This window comes from Manis pentadactyla, chromosome 14 (assembly GCF_030020395.1).
Source record: "Manis pentadactyla isolate mManPen7 chromosome 14, mManPen7.hap1, whole genome shotgun sequence".
NCBI classification, from domain to species: domain Eukaryota; kingdom Metazoa; phylum Chordata; class Mammalia; order Pholidota; family Manidae; genus Manis; species Manis pentadactyla.
The window spans coordinates 88,477,962-88,497,981 of NC_080032.1; the positions used below are offsets into that span (position 1 = coordinate 88,477,962).

A 20,020-nucleotide genomic window follows, 5' to 3' on the forward strand; every position below is an offset into this window, starting at 1 on the left:
TACTTTGTTGTGATGGAATATATCGTAACATAAGGTATACCATTCTTACTATTTTTAAGTGCCCAATTCACTGGCACTAATTATATTCATAATGTTGGGCAATCACCAGCGCTACTTTCTAATTTTTTCACCATTCCAAATAGAAGCTATGTACCTGGTAAGCAGTAACTGCCCATCCCTTACCCCCAGCCCCTGGCAGCCACCCTTCTACTTCCTGTCTTTATGGATTTGCTTCTTGTGGGCATTTCCTGTAAGTGGAATCGCACAGTGTTTGTCCTCTCGTGTCCGGCTTTCACTTAGCTTAGTGTCTTCAAGGTTCATCCATGTTACAGCCCGTCAGGGTTCTGTTCCCTGTTATTGGTGAATAACGTTCCGTTGTATGTTTAGACCATATTCTGTTTATGCATCCTCTAGTGGTCATTTGGGTTGTTTCCACCTTTGGCCATTGTGAGTAAGTGAACATAGCTGTGTAAACGTCTGTTTTGAGTCCCTGTTTTCCTTTTGGGTGCACACCTGGCAGTAGAAGTGCGGGGTCATAGAGTCATTCCATGTTTAGCTTTTTGAGGAATCACACACTGTTTTCCATAGTGGCTGCACCCACCGATGTACAAACTGCACCATTTTACATTCCCACTGATGTAGGAGGGTACCAGTTTTCCACATCTTCACCAACACTTTTTACTATTTTATTGTGTGTGTGTGTGCTTATGCTGTTATATTCGTTAGTTGTTTTTTTAATTAAAACCTAGATTTCAATTATTTGTGGTTCTAGTTATTTTGTAAATGTGATGTAGCTATAGCAAGGTAAGATCTAACTTGTTCATGGGCAATATCTATGTAATGATTCATTCATTAATTCATGGTGTATTTTTTAAACTACACGGTGTTGTGGGAATGAAAACGAGAGCCTCTAGAGGAGGTCAGTAAGTGGAACTTAAATTGGTGTTTTTCACAAGCATCCTGATGATCATGACTCAGAGGATCTAGAGACCGAAGTTCAAAACCCTGACTTGCCAGGTCTTAATAATGGACAGGCTCTGTGTGTAGCCTTGGCTTCTTTTCTGAGCTGTACGTTCTATATCCAGCTGCCTGTTAGGCACATTTTCACTTGGGAATCCCAGACTTTTCATTGAAATGAAATATATCCTTGAAAACACTTGTACCTCTTCTCTACACATCTTCGGCATGAAGGTGGGCCACATTTTCCAGCTAGGTATGGTCATGTGACTGTCCCTTATGTAACGTGACTAGGAGTTCTGTGTCTGTGTGCTCTTCCACACATGTTCATCTTCTCCCAAGATCCCAAGTTGCAGGGTGGGTCCTGGAGTGGAGTGACAGTGGACATGTGAGCTTGGAAGCGCATGTTGGAACAGAGCTGTGGTCAGCCTGGGTTCTTGGATGATTGCCCGGAGCAGTCTCTCTCACCCTGGAAGGCCTCCCCTAGACTCTCTGTGGTAGTTAGAGTAAATTCTTTTGTAATAACTCAACATTACATTTTTTGGTATTTTTGTTACAGCAATTTAGGCATATTTTACCTCTGTTGAGAACAGGTACTATTTCAGGTGTTAGAGATCAAATGGTGGCTAACATAGATAAGATCTGCAGTTCTGTTTGGGACATCTCTCAGTCTGTATCTCGTGCCTGGAATTCTTTTAGGTTTGCCCTGCTAGTTACCAAACGGCTTTTTCAAAATGATTCCAGAAATCTTAATTCTTTTTTTAAAGTTCCTGTTGACTAGAAATTAAGTAGCCAATATTGTGTGTTGGTTGTGGGAAGAAAAGAAAAATGAGGTCCTGAATAAGAAGTAAAATGCTTTCTCTCTCCTTCTGACTCCCCCTCGTACCCTTATCTCTTGCTTCAGAGATGTTTGCATGTAGCAGGTAGACATACCTCTGCTGAAACTGAGGGTCTGGCATGACTTGTCTGGCGTGACTGGTGTGGAGGCTGCGGGTCACCTTGGAGTGTAAGTGAGTGCTTGGGGTCAGGTGGGAGCATATTTGGGGAGAATCCTGAGCTCCATAAATCAGATTTTAAACCAGCATCCAAAGTAACTGTAGTGCAGACAGTCCCAGGACCCCATTTTGAAAAACAAGGCCTTACAGGGTGTAGTTCCTCCCATCCTCCAGGCAGCTGCCTCTGTGCATGCCCAGCGTTAGGGCTGAGTTGGTGGTGGTATAGCAAGGACACTGTCCTACCTCTCAAGTAAAATGCTTTTGTCATAATAAAAAGCATCAGTTCAGGTAAATATGTATTTGCTGTTGTTTTGTTCTTTGAGACTGTCGTACTGTTATTTAGATTTTTTCAAAGCCTCTTTTGATTTGATCTATAATTCATTTTTGAATCCATCATATCATGTATGTTGATATCCTCATTTTCTACATAGATAGAAGCCCTGTAGTTTGAAGGCTTTTAATGTAAAGTTTTCTTTGCATGGCGAATGGAACTTTGTCTCATGCAATGCAGAGTTTTACCCTGTGGTTCATGGAATGACATTTAAAATGTGCCTAAGTTTCCCCTATCCTATTGTGCTATTCAGCATGCTTTAGGGTCATAGTTAAAACAAACAAAAACCAAACTTCTTTCTTACAACCAGGTGATAGTTGCACTGAGAAAACTGTGGTAGTTGATACTGATTAAATTTAATAGCTACTCATGAGTGTTGGGACTAATACATTTTAAAATAAAAATAGTATGAATAAAGCTGTGATATTACTGTCAATCAGATTTTTTCCTTTTTAATCTTTTTTAGAAAGCTAATAACAATCTAGAGATTTCATATTTTACATTTTGAGTACTGAATGACAGTTGCATATGTGGCTTTGTTTTAATTTGTACAACAGGACTGTATTTCAGTAACAGTGCTGTCCTTCAGGCGACAGTACTGTGTGCAAACAGAATGTCAGAGTCATTAGCAGTCTAGGGCCACCCTAAGGAACTTAGGCCCGATGAGGCCAGGCTCGTCCGTTTCTGGTTTACCCTGCTGTACTGTGTCGCCCTTTGGGGTTTCAGCTCTCCTTCCATGGTAAGATCTGGATTCGGTTTTATGTCCTAATCCTATGAAGCTGTCAGTTATTTCTCAGCATTTCATCCTCTGAGCTGCTGCATCTGTAATGGGCATACAAAGGGAGAAGCAGCTCAGAAAGACAAGGCCCAGCTCACTGGGCTTCTGACTTCTCGCGCATATTGGTTCTGTCCTTACAAGCTGCATTCTCAGCTCACTCATGACTCTGGCAGTGTGCTGAAACAAAAACACTGTCCAGTTTTTCTAGATTTTCTTCAATCAAGTTGGAGTTATTTAATTCTTCACTTTTGGATGAAGAAGTATTTGAATGTAGTAGTGGTGTTTTGTTCAAGTTGCAAAAATTGGAGTAAATCCTTAAATAATTGTATCTTTGGCTTGAACTCTATGAAATACAAATATTTTTTAAGTAATATGTCAAATTTTATGAGTAGAAAATGTCTATTAAATATATAGTATAGATTTAAAACTGTAAATGAATGCACAGAAATACAAGCTGTTAAACCAAGAACAATGGAAGACTTTGAAATTTTCAGTGAGTGATTATTTTCTGTTTATTTGTTCATTAGTCATTTGATAGCATTTGGTTGCATAAGATATACTAGCAGGCCTCAAAGATTTAAGAAAAAACTATGGGGGGAAAAATCTTTAAACTTAATCTCTTATTATAAAAGATTGTTTAAAAAAGTGTTTTATTTGTAAGATTGTCCCTGAATCTCTTTACGGACATTACCTGCAGATTGGGTGCAGAGAATCACAGTATTTGGAAATGATGTTGATGTTTAAGAATTGCTGTGTTAAGGTATAGGATTTTTCTGAATAAAGAAAAAATAACAGCAAAAGAAAGGTTGGATGATCTGATCTCATGGTCAAGGCGTCTGGGAAGGTCTGCCTCTGTAGCCAGAATGTCCCGAGCTGGAGCAGCCCAGGCCCACCGCGTGGCTTGGCGCTCGTCTGGGGAGACGGCCTGACGTGTTGGCAGCTGGTCGATAAGGGCTGACTTCTCTTGGGTCTGGCAAGTAATGCTAGACTATTTGGGTGTTTGAAAGAAATCATTAAAATGTGTTGATGATTTTCAGACAACAGTTGGTCTTACAATTTGTTTTTCCTTAAAATAAGTATTAAAAAGAAAAAAATCAGAGATCAAAGTTCTATTTACTTTCTTAAAATACCTTTCAGATCATGTTAAATGATAAGGAGCTATATTTTTAAATATCACATTTTTAGAGAAAAATGGGCACTTTAAAAAAATAAACACTTAAAACATATAGCATACATTAAGTATGCAAATCAAGCTGTACAGCCCAGTGAATTACTGTAAGATAACCGTAGTCCAAGCTAACAAGTAGAGTGATTCTTGCATCAGAAGCTTTCTCATGCCCCTGGTCAGTCAGATTGTTCATCCCCTCCAAGGGTCATCATCACTTAGACTTAAAGCAGTCTGCATAGTTAATGGGAATTAACATAGTTAATCATAATTGTTGTGAGTTAAAATTTATTGTGAAAATGTTAAATTAACTTCTCTTGTTATAAGTGTCTTAAGAAAATGAAAAAATGGTAAGACTAATATTTAGTACACTATGATTTAAAACATTAGAAACGTTGAGAGTTAGAGTCTTATTTCTTGGTAAGAAATGATAGTTTGAACAGTGCCTGCTCCCCTTTCGTTCCCTAACTTAAGAAATGGAGCAAGCGTCTTCTTGATGCCTTGGTGAATTGTACTCCGTTCTAAGTCTGGGTCAGTTTCCAACATTTTACCCTTTGCCTTTTCATGGTGACATTTCTGAGAGCCTCTGCAGGGTGAAGTTCCTGCTGGCCCCTCCCTCTGCGCTGCCGCCGCCCCTAAGACAGTCACTCCCTTGCTCACGGCGGTGAGCTTGCCTACACAAAGCTCTCTGGCTGCCCATCTGGTGTCTCTGGAAAGGCAGCACCGTCAGCTTTTCCTCGGTCAGCCGTTCTTCTGTAACTATTTACATTCAGTGTGAATTAAACTTGTACCATTATCACTTTTTGTTGCTTGGCTGCATTTTTGTCTTTGAACCACTGTCTTTCAATTACCCACTTCTGTAAAATATCCCGTGGGTTTGTCCCCGGGAGACAGAAGGCAGCAGAACCACGTTTTGCTGTCTGTGTTTGGCCTGCCCGACATGCACATGACCAGCCCCAGGGCTGTGAATCATGTGATGTGATTGGCCACCCAAGGTGATGTGTATCTGTTACTCAGGGAGTGACGTGTGGACTGAGAGCTAGCAGCTGTGTACCCATTCAGAGCCCATCAGCAAGGCACATGGATGCCAGTTTCACATCCTTGGTAACACTTGGTATTGTCAGTGCTTTTTTTCTTTTTTTTCTAAATTTGAGTCAATGAGTTAACGTGTAAAGTCATCATTATGTGTGTCAGTAGGCATTATCCCTCCTAGTCCATCATTCCCGCCTTACAGATGAGGAAGTGGACCCAGAGAGGTCAGGTAACTTCAGACTGCTCCCACAGTAAACAAGTGATAGAGCCAGGATTTGGACCCTGGCAGAATTGTTCCAGAGCCTATGCTTTTCAATATTGGACTGTATGTAAATTAAGAGATTAAAAATAGAGTAGAAAATACTTGACTTGAAAATGTAATACATAATTTGAATGTGTAGGAGAGTTGAAGGAATTTTAATACTTGATGTTAGAAATGCTATAAAGAAACATTTTAGAATTGTTACGTGGTTCCAAGAAAGCTCTAGAAACTGATAGATTAAATTTCTGGGTATGTTTGCATTTGTATTATCTATTTCAGTTTGGGGCTGGATGGTTCTTTATGGCTGGGCACGGGGTGAGTCATGTGCATTCAGGGTGTTTAGTAGCATCCCTAGCCTCTGCCAACTAGATGCCACTGATACTCCCCCACTTGGGACAGTCAGAAATGTCGTGTCTTCAGACATTGCGTTGTGTCCCACTGGGAGCAAAATCACTGTCGTTTGAGAACCAGTAATATAGTGAGGATATAGAATCCTTTTTTATTCTTGCATGTATTTTGAGTATTTTTTGTGTTCATAATTTGGAAAAGCAAATGTTTGCATTTAGGTTATCAGAATCTCAGAGTAGGAATGATAGCTGTACCGGTTAATGGTAAGCACAGTGAGCTGTAAGTACAGGTCGCTTCTCCTCTCTGCAGTGTAGTGTATTGCTGATTACTAGGGAGAGTATTAGCCACCCAGATTTCTTACTATGTTAGAAGGTTGATGTTGGGGGGACCAAGTGGAGTGGGGGAAGGTGGCATTGAGCAGTGGGAGATATTGGGGGAATTATTGACATGTCAGGGAAAACACTAAGTTGTTTATAATAAGTTGGTTAAAGTGGTTTTTTAAATAATTGAAATGTTTGGTCTTCCCCTTGCATAGGAACTATAAATGAAAAAAAAAACTCAAAAGTGAATGTCTTGTTAAATAAAATTAAGTTTTAAGAGTTTCCATAATAAAAGCAGTACAATCACATTACAGAAAAAACATCTGAAAAGCCAGGAAAAAGTTCCTACTGAATTGACTAGGAATAAGTTTACTAATGAAAGCATTATTGATTTTCTGGTGAATTATATGCTTTAAAAACTTACTGCCTTCTCTCATTAGTTATTGTGCCAAAGAATTAAAAGTAAGTCTGTGAGAGGGTCTTTAGGTGTTAGGTTATGATACAAGGTTGCTCATTTTACCCTTGCTATATTGTTTTAATTTAAAAAAATCTAAGCCTTTGAATATCCATTTTTACCTGGATTTATCATAAATTGTAGTAGAGAAAAAAATTTAAGAAAATTAGAACTTGTTTCCTAAAACTCTCATCACAAGCATGAGTACGTAATAGTATTGCAGAGCGCCCACCGTCACTCACAGAGCTGCTGTGCACCTGTTAGCCATGCGAGGAGATTCAACACTGATGAACGTCCCGGCACCCACCTTGTTTATGGACTAGTGGGTTGTTGGGAATCCCTTCTTTTTTCCCTCAAAGATATAAATTCTCACAGTTGACATTTCAAACCAAGTGCAAACTATTTTCAACAGTTAGGTGTTATATTAAGAAAAGGAAGGAACTCAAAGCGTTCAACACTATTTTGTGACACTCAGTTGAGCCTAGAAGAAAGCCAGGTATGTACAGACCTGTATGTGGACGGAAAGAAAAGAAACCCATTAATCACGTAAGAGGGGCATTTTATAGCCAGAAAGTACGTTTGCGTCCCTGGCTGGTATTCTCTGTGTGGAAAACCCATTCTGTGGGCTAGAGTAGTGTCTCCCATTTTAGGACAGTTAAGTCCCAAGCAATTTCCTGTCCAGCCCAAATTGTTGATTGTTCTTGATGAAGCGTGTGGGTCTGTTTACCCTCGTTGTGCCTATTGGATGGGATCATTTCCCTGTTTGATAGGGAAAACTTAACAGATTATCTTAAATATTAGTGAGATGATACCTGTCTTTGTCTTCCACTGAATTATCTTCCTGTTCTTTAGCTCTCTCTCATTGGCACGTTCATCTTATTTAGTTATTTTTGTCAGCATTCATTAAATTATTAAACATTAATATTCAAGACTGCCATTGATGTTGGACTTTTCCCCCTTAATTGGAAATTTGTTTTAAATCTGATTGTAATTTTTAACTTCAGAAGCCTTCTTAGCATGTAGTTTAAAACTCAGCATTTTGATAGAAAATGGTTTATTCCTATATGCTTATATTATTTAGCATTTTTTTTCTTGAGGGGTCTTTTTCTTCTGTCACCATGATACTTATGATATAAGAAGGGACTTGATCACTGTCCTCCGCAAATTGTCTCTAAGGTAAAATATTTTAAAACTTGAGGGTCCATGTTTGTTTGGGGGAAGGTTAAAAATGAGATAATGGACAATGAAAAGAGTAAAACTGAAAAGATATATTTATTCATTGTGGGATTGCTGTGTTCAGAGAAGTTAGGAAAATGAAGCTCAGAGAAATTAATTAAGGTCAAAAAGCCATAAATAAGCAGGTGAACTAATTTTTGAATCTGTGTCTGCTGGCAAGGAATGCTCTGAGAAGTGCCGCTGTAAAAAAAAGGCGCTTAATTTTATTAAACTGTTTCCCGGACTTATTTATCCATAGAACCTCTTTCGGTTTTGTGGCGAGATGAAAAGTACCAACATCTCGAGGATCAGTATTCTGTGAAACATATTCTCAGAAAGGCCTTTTATTATAAGAAACTATAGGCAAAATGTGTTTCTGTCATCGTGTAGTTGCCTCCAAATACAGCTTCTAAAAGTGAAAAATCCATTGGCTACCGGTTGGGCAGAAAAAACCCTCATGCCTTTGTTTGTATTCTGTCAGAAACACGAAGCTGTTGGTAACCTCTTTATTCTTCACTGAGCTGCGTGAGAACTGGGGCGGCCCGGAGCTGTGCCCACAGGACGGCTGGGGGGCTGCGGGCCGCGGGCCGCCGCCTGCCTCTGTGCCGGGGCCCCCGGGTGCCGGGGAGTCGCCACGGAGGCCGTTCCGCCCGCGAAGCCCGCGCCGTTTGCCCGTTGGCGGCGGGGGCTGCTGACCCCGGGTCAGTGCTGCCCGTCCCGCCTGCCCCCCCGCGTCGTGCGGCCTCGTCTGCAGAGGGGCCCCGGGCCGACCGTCCTGGCGGTGACTTCTCCGCGGCCCCTCCTCGGGGAGTGAAGCTCGACTCTTGTTCTAGAGGTTTTGTTACTATGTAAGTATTCGTGGGGTTTAAACTCTGAGAAGTATGTGAGAATCTGTAGTTTGCTTTTCTTAAGGACCAAACTACTGAGCAGTTGTAACGGTGCACTTGGCTAAATTCTTGCTGCAAACCTTTTACTGACTTAATGTAGATGGTAGTAGGTAATACTATTAGGTGAAACAGCCCATACCTATTGAGAGCTGGGTACCAGGCTCTTTTCTAAGTGTTGTACATATGTTATCCCATTCATTCACTCCTTGCAGTGACCCTCTAAGGTAGGTGACTACTATTACCCCCATTTTATAGATGAGGAAGTTAAGGCAAAGGGAGATTAAGTAACTTGTTCAAGGTCATAAAGATAATAGTTACTCTGGAAGGGTCTCTCAGTACCTGGGAGGCTAGTTCACAGAGGACCTTGAACACTGCCGTGATCTCCTTTGCTTCTGCCAGGTGATGCCTCTGAGCCCTAAGCAGGGCTGGTAGTGTATTTGAAACTTTGGTGATACATTATTTTATAAACAACAGGAAGGCCGTCTGGCTGATGGTGGACCCTTCCCACCAGCACACCATGCCTTCCCGAAGCACTAGACTGCCCATCGTAAGCATAAACTCCACCCTCGTGCCATGCTGCGTCCTGTCCCCTCTGTCACATCTTTGTCTGTGTATCACCACCTCAGAGGGGTCCTCCCTGACCATCCTGCCTGAAATAACGTCCCTCACATGTGCCTTTCTTTACAGTACCTGTCAGTCAGAGGGTTTGATTCACAGGCTGTCTTCCCCACTGGTTTGTAAGCTTCCTGAGGGCAGGATTTTGTCCTTCAGAGTCGGAACAGAGTGGAGTTGTTCCCTGCCGTTCTCTCCACCCCTTCTGCAGCTGGACGCTGACTGCTCCGGGATGAACCCGCTTCTCTCACAGCTCACTAGCCTCCTAATTCTTTGATTCTTGAGATGTGTTCGGGGCATATGTCTTACTCCTTATTACCTTCTCCAAGCCACTCCTGGGACATCTTTGAATATCTCCACTTAATCTACCCCATCTTCATTTTTGTACTCTTGGGTAAATTTCCAGGACCACATCCTTCTTCCTTAATAATTACAATTTTGGGTTCACAGCCTCTTCCTCTACGCTCCTCTGTCCTGATGTGATGATAACTTTTAGCACCAGTTCTTTACCCATTTTTCAGCTCTTACCTTCAGGTATCTGCAGGCCTGGCCAAACCCTAGAATCATCCCTGGGAATTGTCCTGCCTCCGTCTTGAGCTCTGAAATGCTGCTTTGACTCTGAGATAATGTACTTACCTACAGCTTTTGCAGGTTAGTGAGGTTCTCAAGTTTTGTGGGCATCACAGTCTCCTGAAGAGCCTGCTTGAAGCCCGGAAATCTGGGTCACACCCTCAGAGATTCTGATGCAGTAGGTGTGGTCTGGTGCCCCTAAATTTGCATTTCTGTCACCTTCCGGGGTCCTGGCCAGGCAGGCCGAAGCTGCCCTGTGGGGAGCACTGCCCTCATTCGTAGCCGTCCCCCAGAGGCCCCCACCAACACTTCAGTCGGACCCAGGCGTCTGCTCACTCCTCACCTCCTCTGCTTTCGGTTCCTTCCTGGAACTCCTCCCAGGCAGAGGCCTTCTGGGGAGAGGCTTCTTCAGTCTTCATATGAAAGCGTCTCTCTATCCTCTTCCCGTTCTCTCCTTCAGAGCCCTTCTCCCGTGCGCAGGTCCTTTGTCCGACTTCCTCCCTGCGGTGAATTGGCCCTTTCCTCAGTCTCCAGACAGGATCGAGTGAGCCCCTGCCCTCAGAACAGTACCCCAGTGCTCTCCCTTGTTGGCTTTTCCAAACTTGTTTTTGGAAGAAAAGTAACGGCGTAAGTCCCTGGGCATCTTGATTTCTTCCCATCTGCCTTGGTTTCACTGGGCGGCCCCTGCACTAGGCGGGAGACGCCCAGCTCTCAGATGCAAGAGATCCTTGCAGCCTCTGCAGTATAGTAACTGCCCTTCCCCTTTCACGTTTGTCTTGCTCTGCTTTTTAGTCGCTGCTTTTCAAGTTTTCACTGTTCTGACTTCTCTTCTTGTGCACTTGGTCGCCTTTAATCCCTCTCTGCTGCTTCTGGAGGCTTGGAATGCTTCCCCCCGTCTAGATCTCTGCTGCCCAGTGTGGGAGCCACTAGCCACATGTGCCTGTTGGCCCTTGAAATATGTTCGGACTGGGATATTCAGTAAGTATAAAGTACACACTGGATTTTCAAGATGTTAAGATGAAAAAGAGAATAAAGTATGTCACTGATTTATTTAATACTGATTTTGTGTTGATTGTGTTTTGGAAATATTGAGCTAAATAAAAAATACTGCTAAAATTAATTTCTCCTCTTTCTCTTTTTAAATACGCCTGCTGTATCTGTGGCTCAGTTATATTTCTTTTAGACTATGCTGATCTAAATTTTACCTCTTAAAGCCCCGCGGTCGGTTTTCCATCTACGAATATACGTTTCTCTTGGGAATTCTCGTGCCTGCCTTTCCGCCCGTTGTCTGCGGGTCCCAGCAGGTAGGCGGAGCTCTGATCGCGGCTCTCTACTGCTCTGTTACGGTTTTGCCGCCATCTGGTGTTAGGATTAGGAAACTAATACAGCATTTCACCCCCTCCCTCCTCCCTGGCTGAAAATAAGCGCCCTTTCCTCTGCCTGGGCCTGTGCCCCTCTCCGTCCCTGAGTAGGAGCGCCTTTAGCTTCTGTGTGGGAAGCCTTCACTCCCCTCCTTGGAGCAGTCTTCCCTTTCTTTCCCTCGTGACTGACCAGTTTTCCTCATGCTTCCTGGGCCATTCTGTGGCCTTCTCGGACTGGGCATTTCTTTCTCAGTGTGTTGATTTTCTAGTCCTAGATTCTGGGCCTTCTGATGTTGTTGTCCTTTGTTTTCATCCAGACCTAAAGCTTTAAATACTGCCTGTGTATAGACAAACTTACCCTTGTAGCCAAAAAAACTCTTCGGATCTCATCACTAGTTTCTCTAGTTGCCGACCGAGATGTTACATGAGCATCTCACACTTGACATGCTCAAGTCCAGATGTGGGCCGTGCCCCATCCAGTTACTCAAATCTGTTTTTCTCATTTCAATAACCCATGATGCCAGGATCTGGGGAGTCGGCTTGGCATCCTGTCTGTCACACGCATTAGTCACACATTCACCATGTCCCCTCGATTCCGCAAAGGTGCGTTTGTGTGCCTGTGGACTTTGTGGCCTCTCCCCTGCTCCGCCTTCTCTGCCCTAGCACTGCCCCTTGCCTGGAGCGATAGGCTCTAGTTGGCTTCTCTGTGGGCACCACCAGCTGCGTTTATGTTCCCTGTATGTTTGCCCTAGTGTCAGCTTCTCCTGCAAGCCTGGGAGGTCTGCGATGGGAGGGGCTGTGTGCATCTGGTCCACTGCTGGGTCCCCAGCACCTGGTACGGCTCCTAAAACCTGCGTGGTACAGAGCTGGCCACTATGGCTTGCAGTAATGTGGATATTACTTACAGTTTTAGTGATTGAACTTGAATATATTGCTTCTTTCTGTATTAGCATTTGGTCTGAATTCATCATAAATCAGTTTTAGCTGTCTGCTCTTTCCCAGAGAAACACAATTGTATCTGTAAGGACAGTATGTTTCAATATTAATAAGCTAATTACAACACCCTTCCCGCCAATCAATATGCTGAAATTATTTCCTAAGCATTTGAAATTTCATGCCATTGGTTTCTTTCTTATCAGTCTCCTGTCTGAAAATAATGTTCTTTAATTTTAGTATGGAGGTACACTTGTTAAATCTTCAGTTAAAACCTGTTTGACTCCAAGTGTTCTTCTAAATAGAGGCTCATGGTAAAGTAGTTTTGATTTGCTTTGATTTCTTTCAGTTGGTTTTGCTTTATTAAGTTTTACTACTCAGGCTTACTCTCTGCTTTAAGTTGATATTGCTTAATTAATTTGTAAAAGTAGAGGTGATTTATAGAAAGTTGGTATTTAGAGATTAGCAGCAATCTGTACACTAAGAATACAAACTCAGAGAGCAGGGATTTAATGGGTGCATCCCAGTGTTTCTCAGCCTTGGTGTTAATAACCTAACCTTTTGGGTCACATAGGTTTTGGGTGGTGTGTGTGTGTGTGTGTGTGTGTGTGTGCGCGCGCGCGTGCTTTCCTGGGCATTGTTAAACAGAGATTGTAGACGTTTCCAGATTGTTATATGGGAGGCAAAAATTGCATCAATTGAAAACCACTGGTGATAATAAGGTCATGAAATGTCTCACTTGACAAATCTGTAGGTGTCTTTGAGAGTGTGGTAGTTGTGTGATAAATTGTAAATGACAAACAGAAGTAGGGACTATAAGACTGTTTTCAACACTTTAAAATTTCTTTGCTTGCTTAGAATAAAGTAACTTTTGCCCTTAATCACCTGGTTCAACCCCAAACTGAAAAAATGATGCATTCTAAATCACTTTTCACTGATAAAGTTTCATTTTGTGGACTGACTTTGAAAGTAAGATAGTCGTAAGAAAAGAACCAAGACAACATGAAGAGCAGCTTGTAGTCAGAGCTTTGCCATTTTTGTTTGTATGTAGGGTACAGGCTGTGATTCACTTATTTTATATTTTCTTCAAAGGGACTTTAGAAGAAAAAGTTTCTACTCTTCCCATTATGTGAGAGACCGGTCTCCGCATAAAAGAGATGCTCCTTTTTTCAGAGAATCGCCTGTAGGCCGGAAGGATTCTCCACACAGCAGATCTGGCTCCAGCGTCAGCAGTAGAAGCTACTCTCCAGAAAGAGGCAAAACGTACTCTTTCCATCAATCTCAACATAGAAGTATGTCTTTTTTAAAGACTTTCTCTTTTACAGCCTCCACTGATGAGAACGTATTGCCTTATAGGTGTTGTGAAGGTATTTTTTTAAACTATTTTGTTGACAGTTTTGAAGCTTGTAGAAAAGTTGAAAAATAGTAAAACAAAACACACACACACAAACGCACATACACACAGACATATATTTTTGAAGTCTGCTTTGACATTTTCCTTCCAGTTCTTCAGCATGGAAAGGAGGTTGGTAATCCTGTCAGAAAGCCACACGCCCTATGCCGCCTTCTCGCTCTTAAGCCGCCTGACGTCCATTCCTCTGTCACTACATGATTTCTGTATACATGCAATAGAATACTTTTCATGAAAAATACCATTGGTTTCTCTTAAATACAAGGTACAGCCTGACAGAATTTAGAGATGAAACCTACCTGAGGTTCATTCTTTCCAACCTCCAATTTTTTTTTTAATTGCCTGGACATGCATGGCATCCTGTACGATCAGAGCATGTCACCCGGCTTAGTTGCTAGTATGTGTGAGAACAAATACATGAAACAACTTATTTTTAGATAAAGCATTTGTGCATTGTCTTTCTAGACTATACTACCTGCAGTTGAGCTCATTCACAGAACATTTCCTCAAGCCTTCTGAATGCAAGGCACATGATACTATGTTAGGTGGTTTTTATGTCAGGTGTTGTGTCAGACAGAATGATAGCCCTGTCACTAAGGAACTAGAATATATATGTGTATCTATATATAAACTATGTATATGTGTCACACACACACATACATATTCATGTATATAATTATCAGCAAGAATTGGTGTGTCACAAATGACATGAGCAGGTGTAGGTCAGAAAGATTCTCACTCCGGGGGTTGGGGGAACATATCATTTGGACTCATCTTGTATTTGAGATTTCTACAAGGAGGGAGGTATCTTCTAGGGAGAAAGAATTGTTAGCCAAGGTATAGAAACCAAAACTTTGGAATATTTTTTCTTTCCTTTTTAAACATCTTTCCTATTAACTTTTTTTTTCCCCCCAAATAATAAGAGTTTAGTCTAAGAGTTTTGCCTCCTGCAAGTTGAGAGTGATGGGAGATCCCTTCAAATCATCAGATTGTTTCCATTGTAGCTGTGGCCTGAGTCCTGTATTTAGTTTAACAAACATTTATCAGCCTTGCACTGTTTTCAGAGCTAGGTAGAGTGAGGCTTCTAAGAACATATTTTTGGATACATGTGTGTGAATGGTCATACAAGAGGTAAGAATGTCATTTGAAGGATGTAAGACAGACATGGTCACTTACATATGCCTTATTGCTTAAACTGTTCTCAGGATCGTTCCAGGCAGTTGGAAGTCTCACTGTGGAGTTCAGTACTGACAGGCCGGGGTTTTCTTTTCTTTGTGTCCTTCCTCCCGCCTGGCCCTCTCCTCTTCTGGAGGAAAATAACCTCTGAGAATGCATGCTCACATGCACAGACATATAATTAATCCAGAATTAGTGGAACACCGTCTAAGAACATATTTTTTTTTCTGTGATATATATGACTTAAATCCAAATCTACTAATGACTTCAGAGGAGGAAGGTAACTTTGGAAAATGATTATGAAGACTGACAGAACACGAATGCAATGGAAGCTTGTGATTCTTGACAGCTTGCAGTGAAGCTGTTAAGTTGTTTAAGACAGTTATTGATGAATTAGCTTTATTATTTTTTCCCATTTGTCCTCTAAAACAAAGTTCTGGGAGGCTTCATCTGTCTGCTTTCAGCCTGGTGGTTAGGGGCCAAGACTCCTTTAAGATCTTGAGATGAAATGTGGAGGAAATTTAATGTAATCCAAGACATCCTTCTGTCTTGGGGTCTCCAATACCCTTTGAGGTCTCAAACCTTTAATTTCTGGAGTGATAAGACAACAAAGAAAGTTTGGGAGGCTGAAATCTGGTATAAGTGGAATGAAATAGAGCATACAACTTTGGTAATGCCTTCCTGTTTATTTTCTTAAGACCTTTAGCTTTGAAAGTAAGGTTATTTAGTCAAAAAGAAAAGGTTTGTTCTGGGAAATCTCTCCTTACACGTTACTTTGGTTGGTACCTTAACTATTTTGGGGCTGACATATGAAAATGATTTTCTATACTCCTTTCATGTAAGTAGCTTTCAAAATCATCACATAAGATCATGTCATAAGAAGTCTTCTTATTTTAAGCGATAAATGGAAAAAGTAATTGTTATTTTACATATTTGTGATGCCAGCTTTTGCTTTAAATCTAAATATCACAATATTGAAGGCACCTTGCTTTTCTTAAAAAAAAAAAAGAAACAGGGTCTTCAATTATCAGTCACTTAACTGGGTTAATTAATTAGTAACAACATGTTAATTTAGTGTTCTAAGGTAAATTGAAATTTTGACAAAGAAATATTTCTATAAATAACAGGTCACAGTAATGTTCTTACTCCTTATGTCCTCATTTTGCTGGGTGTTAAATTTTTTGGTTTTTGTTCATACTTTTAAGAGTAATTTTACTTGCTTTAGTGATCACTGGTAGTGTGGCCACTGCAACCATTGACATACTAATGCATCATTGTTCTGTGCAGCTAATGTATCTCTTTTGTGCTGAATGATAAGCCACGGGATGATTTTTACTACTTTTTCACTGCAACTACTTATTTTCCATTTTGTGCTTATGTGTGTCCACACGTAAATTTAATTAAATTTCTTCTATTTAGCCTTTTGTGTTAAATCCTATGTCATTTGGTACTGCTTTACTCTAATTATCCTTCCAGATCAGACTGCTTTCATCCTGTGCTTCACACTTAAGTTTCTGCCTGTAGCGCAATTGGACTAGGCTGGTCATAGCTGTGACTGTAATGCGATTTTGTGTTCCTTCTTGTTGTCTGTATTTATATGCTAACCATGTAGGTTGTCCTAGTTAACCTCCCTTCCTTCCCCCTTGTTTATTATGATACTGTTCTAGTTAAAATTGTTGTTATATATCATATATACCTTTATATTTTTGTTTACTTTTATTCTAATGATTCTAACCAAACATCTCTCCATTTGTCACTCTCAGACATTTTTCCTTTTTTTGCCCCTTTCTCAAGTGAATTCCATTGCTCTCCTACTTAGACTTCAGTTGCCCACCTTTTGTTTAAGATTTAAAAAATGACATTAAGTGACATCACTAATTCAGACTCTTCTACCCAGTCTTTGTTCAAGTACTTCCAGCCCTTCTGTCTTTGTAGAGCTCAGTTTTCATAAAACAATTAAAATCTCTTTCCTGGGACATCCCTTTAATACTAGTTATTTGACTTAGAGCCATAATATATTTCTTCTTTTCATGTTCTAACCCTTTGTGGATTTGCAGAGTACTGTCATAAGCTTCTTGATTTATTTCCTTGGGTTTAAATATATCAGTTTCTTTAGCTGTTCTTTTTATTTGACTTAGTTTTCAGAACAAAATTGCTTTTCTAATTTTCTTTCTGTTCCTTTTAAGAGGTGATGCTCGGGGTGAACTTTTATTTTGTCAGGGATGTTGTATTACTGGCCCTTACTGAGACTAGGCAACAGAAGCCTAAATCATTTTCACATATATTAATTACTATTAAACAAAGTGTCCTTCACCCTGTACTTTTTCTAGGTGTAAATGTTTGTTTGTAGTTAATGCAGTAAAAGAAATCTAGGAATGCTAAATTTCATCTGATTAGCTTTTTATTATTCTTTCTTATAAAAATCTTAAAATCTCATTTAGTGATCCTGTGTATTAGCAGCAGATCAAAACACGTCTGTTTTATCTGCAAGTGAAATATGCTTTACGTGTTTTTTATTAGTCATTATAATTACATTGAGTAGCATAAGGCCAAATATAAAGACCTGTAGAGCTCTCTGTCTGTGGATCTCAGCCACGTATCTGTGTTGTTTGCTACCATTCAACTAGTTGTAATCCCCATCTTGTTTTCCTTTGCACTTGAGAATTTCATGGAACCACTTGGTCAGATACAAAATTCCTTGAAACCCCTAAGTTACAAAGCGTTTCCTTACTTAACCAGTGACGTAGAGTTTGCCTTGCTTTGCTTTATAAATCCATGGTGCCTTCTGGGGATGAGTGTAAGTACTTACAAACTACCTCTTCCTTCATTCTAAACATTTGCCACAGATTAATGTCAAATTTATCAGTGGGCTCACGCACTAATTAGACAGTATGGTGTGTTGGTAGAATTTTAAAAATATTACTCTGAAAAATTTGCAAGTTTATGGTTTTCTATAGCTCTAACTTTGGTTCCACCCTGCCTTTATTTTATCAGCAGCCATTATCAAGAATAGATGATATTTTAGAAAAGATTATTCATCAGTGTTCAATCCTTTCTGAAAGCACATCTTCTAAGATAACTGAAAATGTACAAGAACTCAAAATGCTATTTGATAAGAGTTTATTTGGAAGATAGACTCCATTATTGAACTGCAATGTAATTGAAAAAGGCCCATATCTTGAGACTAGATGCCTGTGAATAAATTTGGAAATCCATATGAATTTTTGGATTATAGCTGACATTCCAATAAATTTAGAAGTTTAATTCTGCCTTTAGATAGAAGGCTTTTCTGTGCAGGTGTACAGTGGTAATGGAAAGGTGCAAATGGGGCTTTATCTAATCAGGTTGTGTGTTTTGGGCAATAGGAAGGGAGGATAAACCCATTCTCTTGGCAGCCGATATCGTAGTGTTATGTGGTTTGTCACTGTATTTGTATTCAGTACCCACATGGTCTTATAGTCAACAAAAATATATTTCACATACATGGTTTGCCAAGATAGATGCATTGTTTGCCCCCTGAATTTGTGATCTAATGAGGAAGACAAACAGGTCATTACACAGGAATAGATGTTTTTGGTAATACCTGAAGGTGAGTAGAAGTTGGTGGAAGGATGTAAGTGGAGAAGGATTATTGGTATGAGCTGTTTCTTGTGGAGGCCCTGAGGTGTAGTTGGCTACTTTCCAAGAAGATCTTGGGCAATTAGTGGATCCAGACTTAATCGGCTGCTGAATTAGGTTCTACAATATATTATTCTTACTTGAGAATCTAATCTTCATTCACAAGAGAGCTTTGGCTGTGAGTTTCCTGTGTGAGCCCTAGGAGGACGGCTCTGGCTTTCCTGGCGTTTGGATGATTGGGGTCCCACAGCAGGGGTCAGTGATGATGCTCCCGTGTGTGTGGGCACTTGGCAGCATCCTGTTCAGGGACTTCGTGTGCTGTCAGCGGCACACAATCCGCGTCCATACGCACGGATGGCATAATGTTTTATTTCTACTTTGAAGGTAAGCCATGTGGTTTTGGCTCACGTGTTAAAGAATTCTGTTCATAGTTAATATGCCTTTCCTTCAGCTTGTTGCATCTCTCACCTCCTAAAGGTGACTGTTTGGGGGAAGCAGAGTGGTGCAAAGCTTCTTGACGCCTGTACCTGATGGGTGTTTTCCTGTCATTTTTTGGTGTCTGTACCCCAGAGCGTTTCTCTTGGGTCCTCCCCCTCTTTCATACCTCCTTGAATAAATGAGTAGATCTCTGGAAAATCATGTTCTTCCTGACCAAGAGCCCCACTTCTGTGTATCTTCATCCATTATCCAGAAAAAAAAATGCTTCTTTAGCATCTTTGTGGCCACCACATCTTCGTTTCTTCATGTCTTGATTTCTCTTAAAGCTTCAGTGACCATAGGAGAGATGAATACCCGACGTAGGTTGTGGAGTTGGTTTCTTGATAAACGACTTTCATCCAGTAGTATCTGTTTTGTTCCTAATTGTTAGGTACTGTACTAAGAATGTAATCGTTTGCAAGACATAGGCCCAAACTTTATCATCTCTAATGATGATTTGAATCATTTTTCCCAGCTGTGACCTTTGGTGCCACATCAGTTATCAATGATAATACTTGATAGGATTGGAAGTGTCTGGTTGGGTTCACCATTGCCTTCATCAGGAAACCAGTTTCCTTTTAGGAAGAAAGTGTATTTCTGGAAGATCATATCAGAAACACAGTTATTATATTCAGAGAGTCAGCAAATATTATTAAATTCTTACAGAACTTGTCAACATTTGGAACATTAAACTGCTCTAGCTTTGATTTCATTTCTATGGAAAGAACTTTATACCTGATCTGTAGAACCAGTATTTGAAATTCCTCTTCATTTCCTTCCTCCCCATGTATTCTTTCACTCAGCAATACATTGACTTGGATTTTGATTTCCCTACTGCCACTTTCAGAATTCTTCTTTCCTTCCTCCTAATCTGGGATTCATTTCCTTTAGCAAATCACAACAAAGGCAGGATTGTGCTGAGCCGTTCTGTCCTGTGCTCAAGCAGGGAGTTAGTATCTGCTTACTGAGGTCACGTGGGAGATGAATTTGAGGTAATGGCCAAATAGCCAAGGAATAGCATCCCATCAGAAGTATACAAACAGGAATGAAAAAAGCAGATTTTAGAGTCATTGTATTCATAGGTTAGGTTGAAGCCACATAAGAATAGCAGAGCAAAA

The 20,020-nt window shown here is 40.6% G+C and overlaps 1 protein-coding gene across 19 annotated transcripts in view; it reads left to right on the forward strand.

Annotated features, from left to right (window-relative positions):
- The window catches only part of PPHLN1 (periphilin 1), a 100,436-nt gene that overhangs the window by 32,474 nt on the left and 47,942 nt on the right, over nt 1-20,020 (forward strand). For 16 of the 19 annotated variants that reach the window (XM_036889303.2, XM_036889292.2, XM_036889305.2 and 13 more), the window contains one exon: nt 13,313-13,512. In XM_036889303.2, the coding sequence (XP_036745198.1) occupies nt 13,313-13,512 (200 nt within the window). The remainder of the gene's footprint in view (nt 1-13,312; nt 13,513-20,020) is intronic. The other 3 variants (XM_036889307.2, XM_036889295.2, XM_036889299.2) reach the window with 1 other exon arrangement.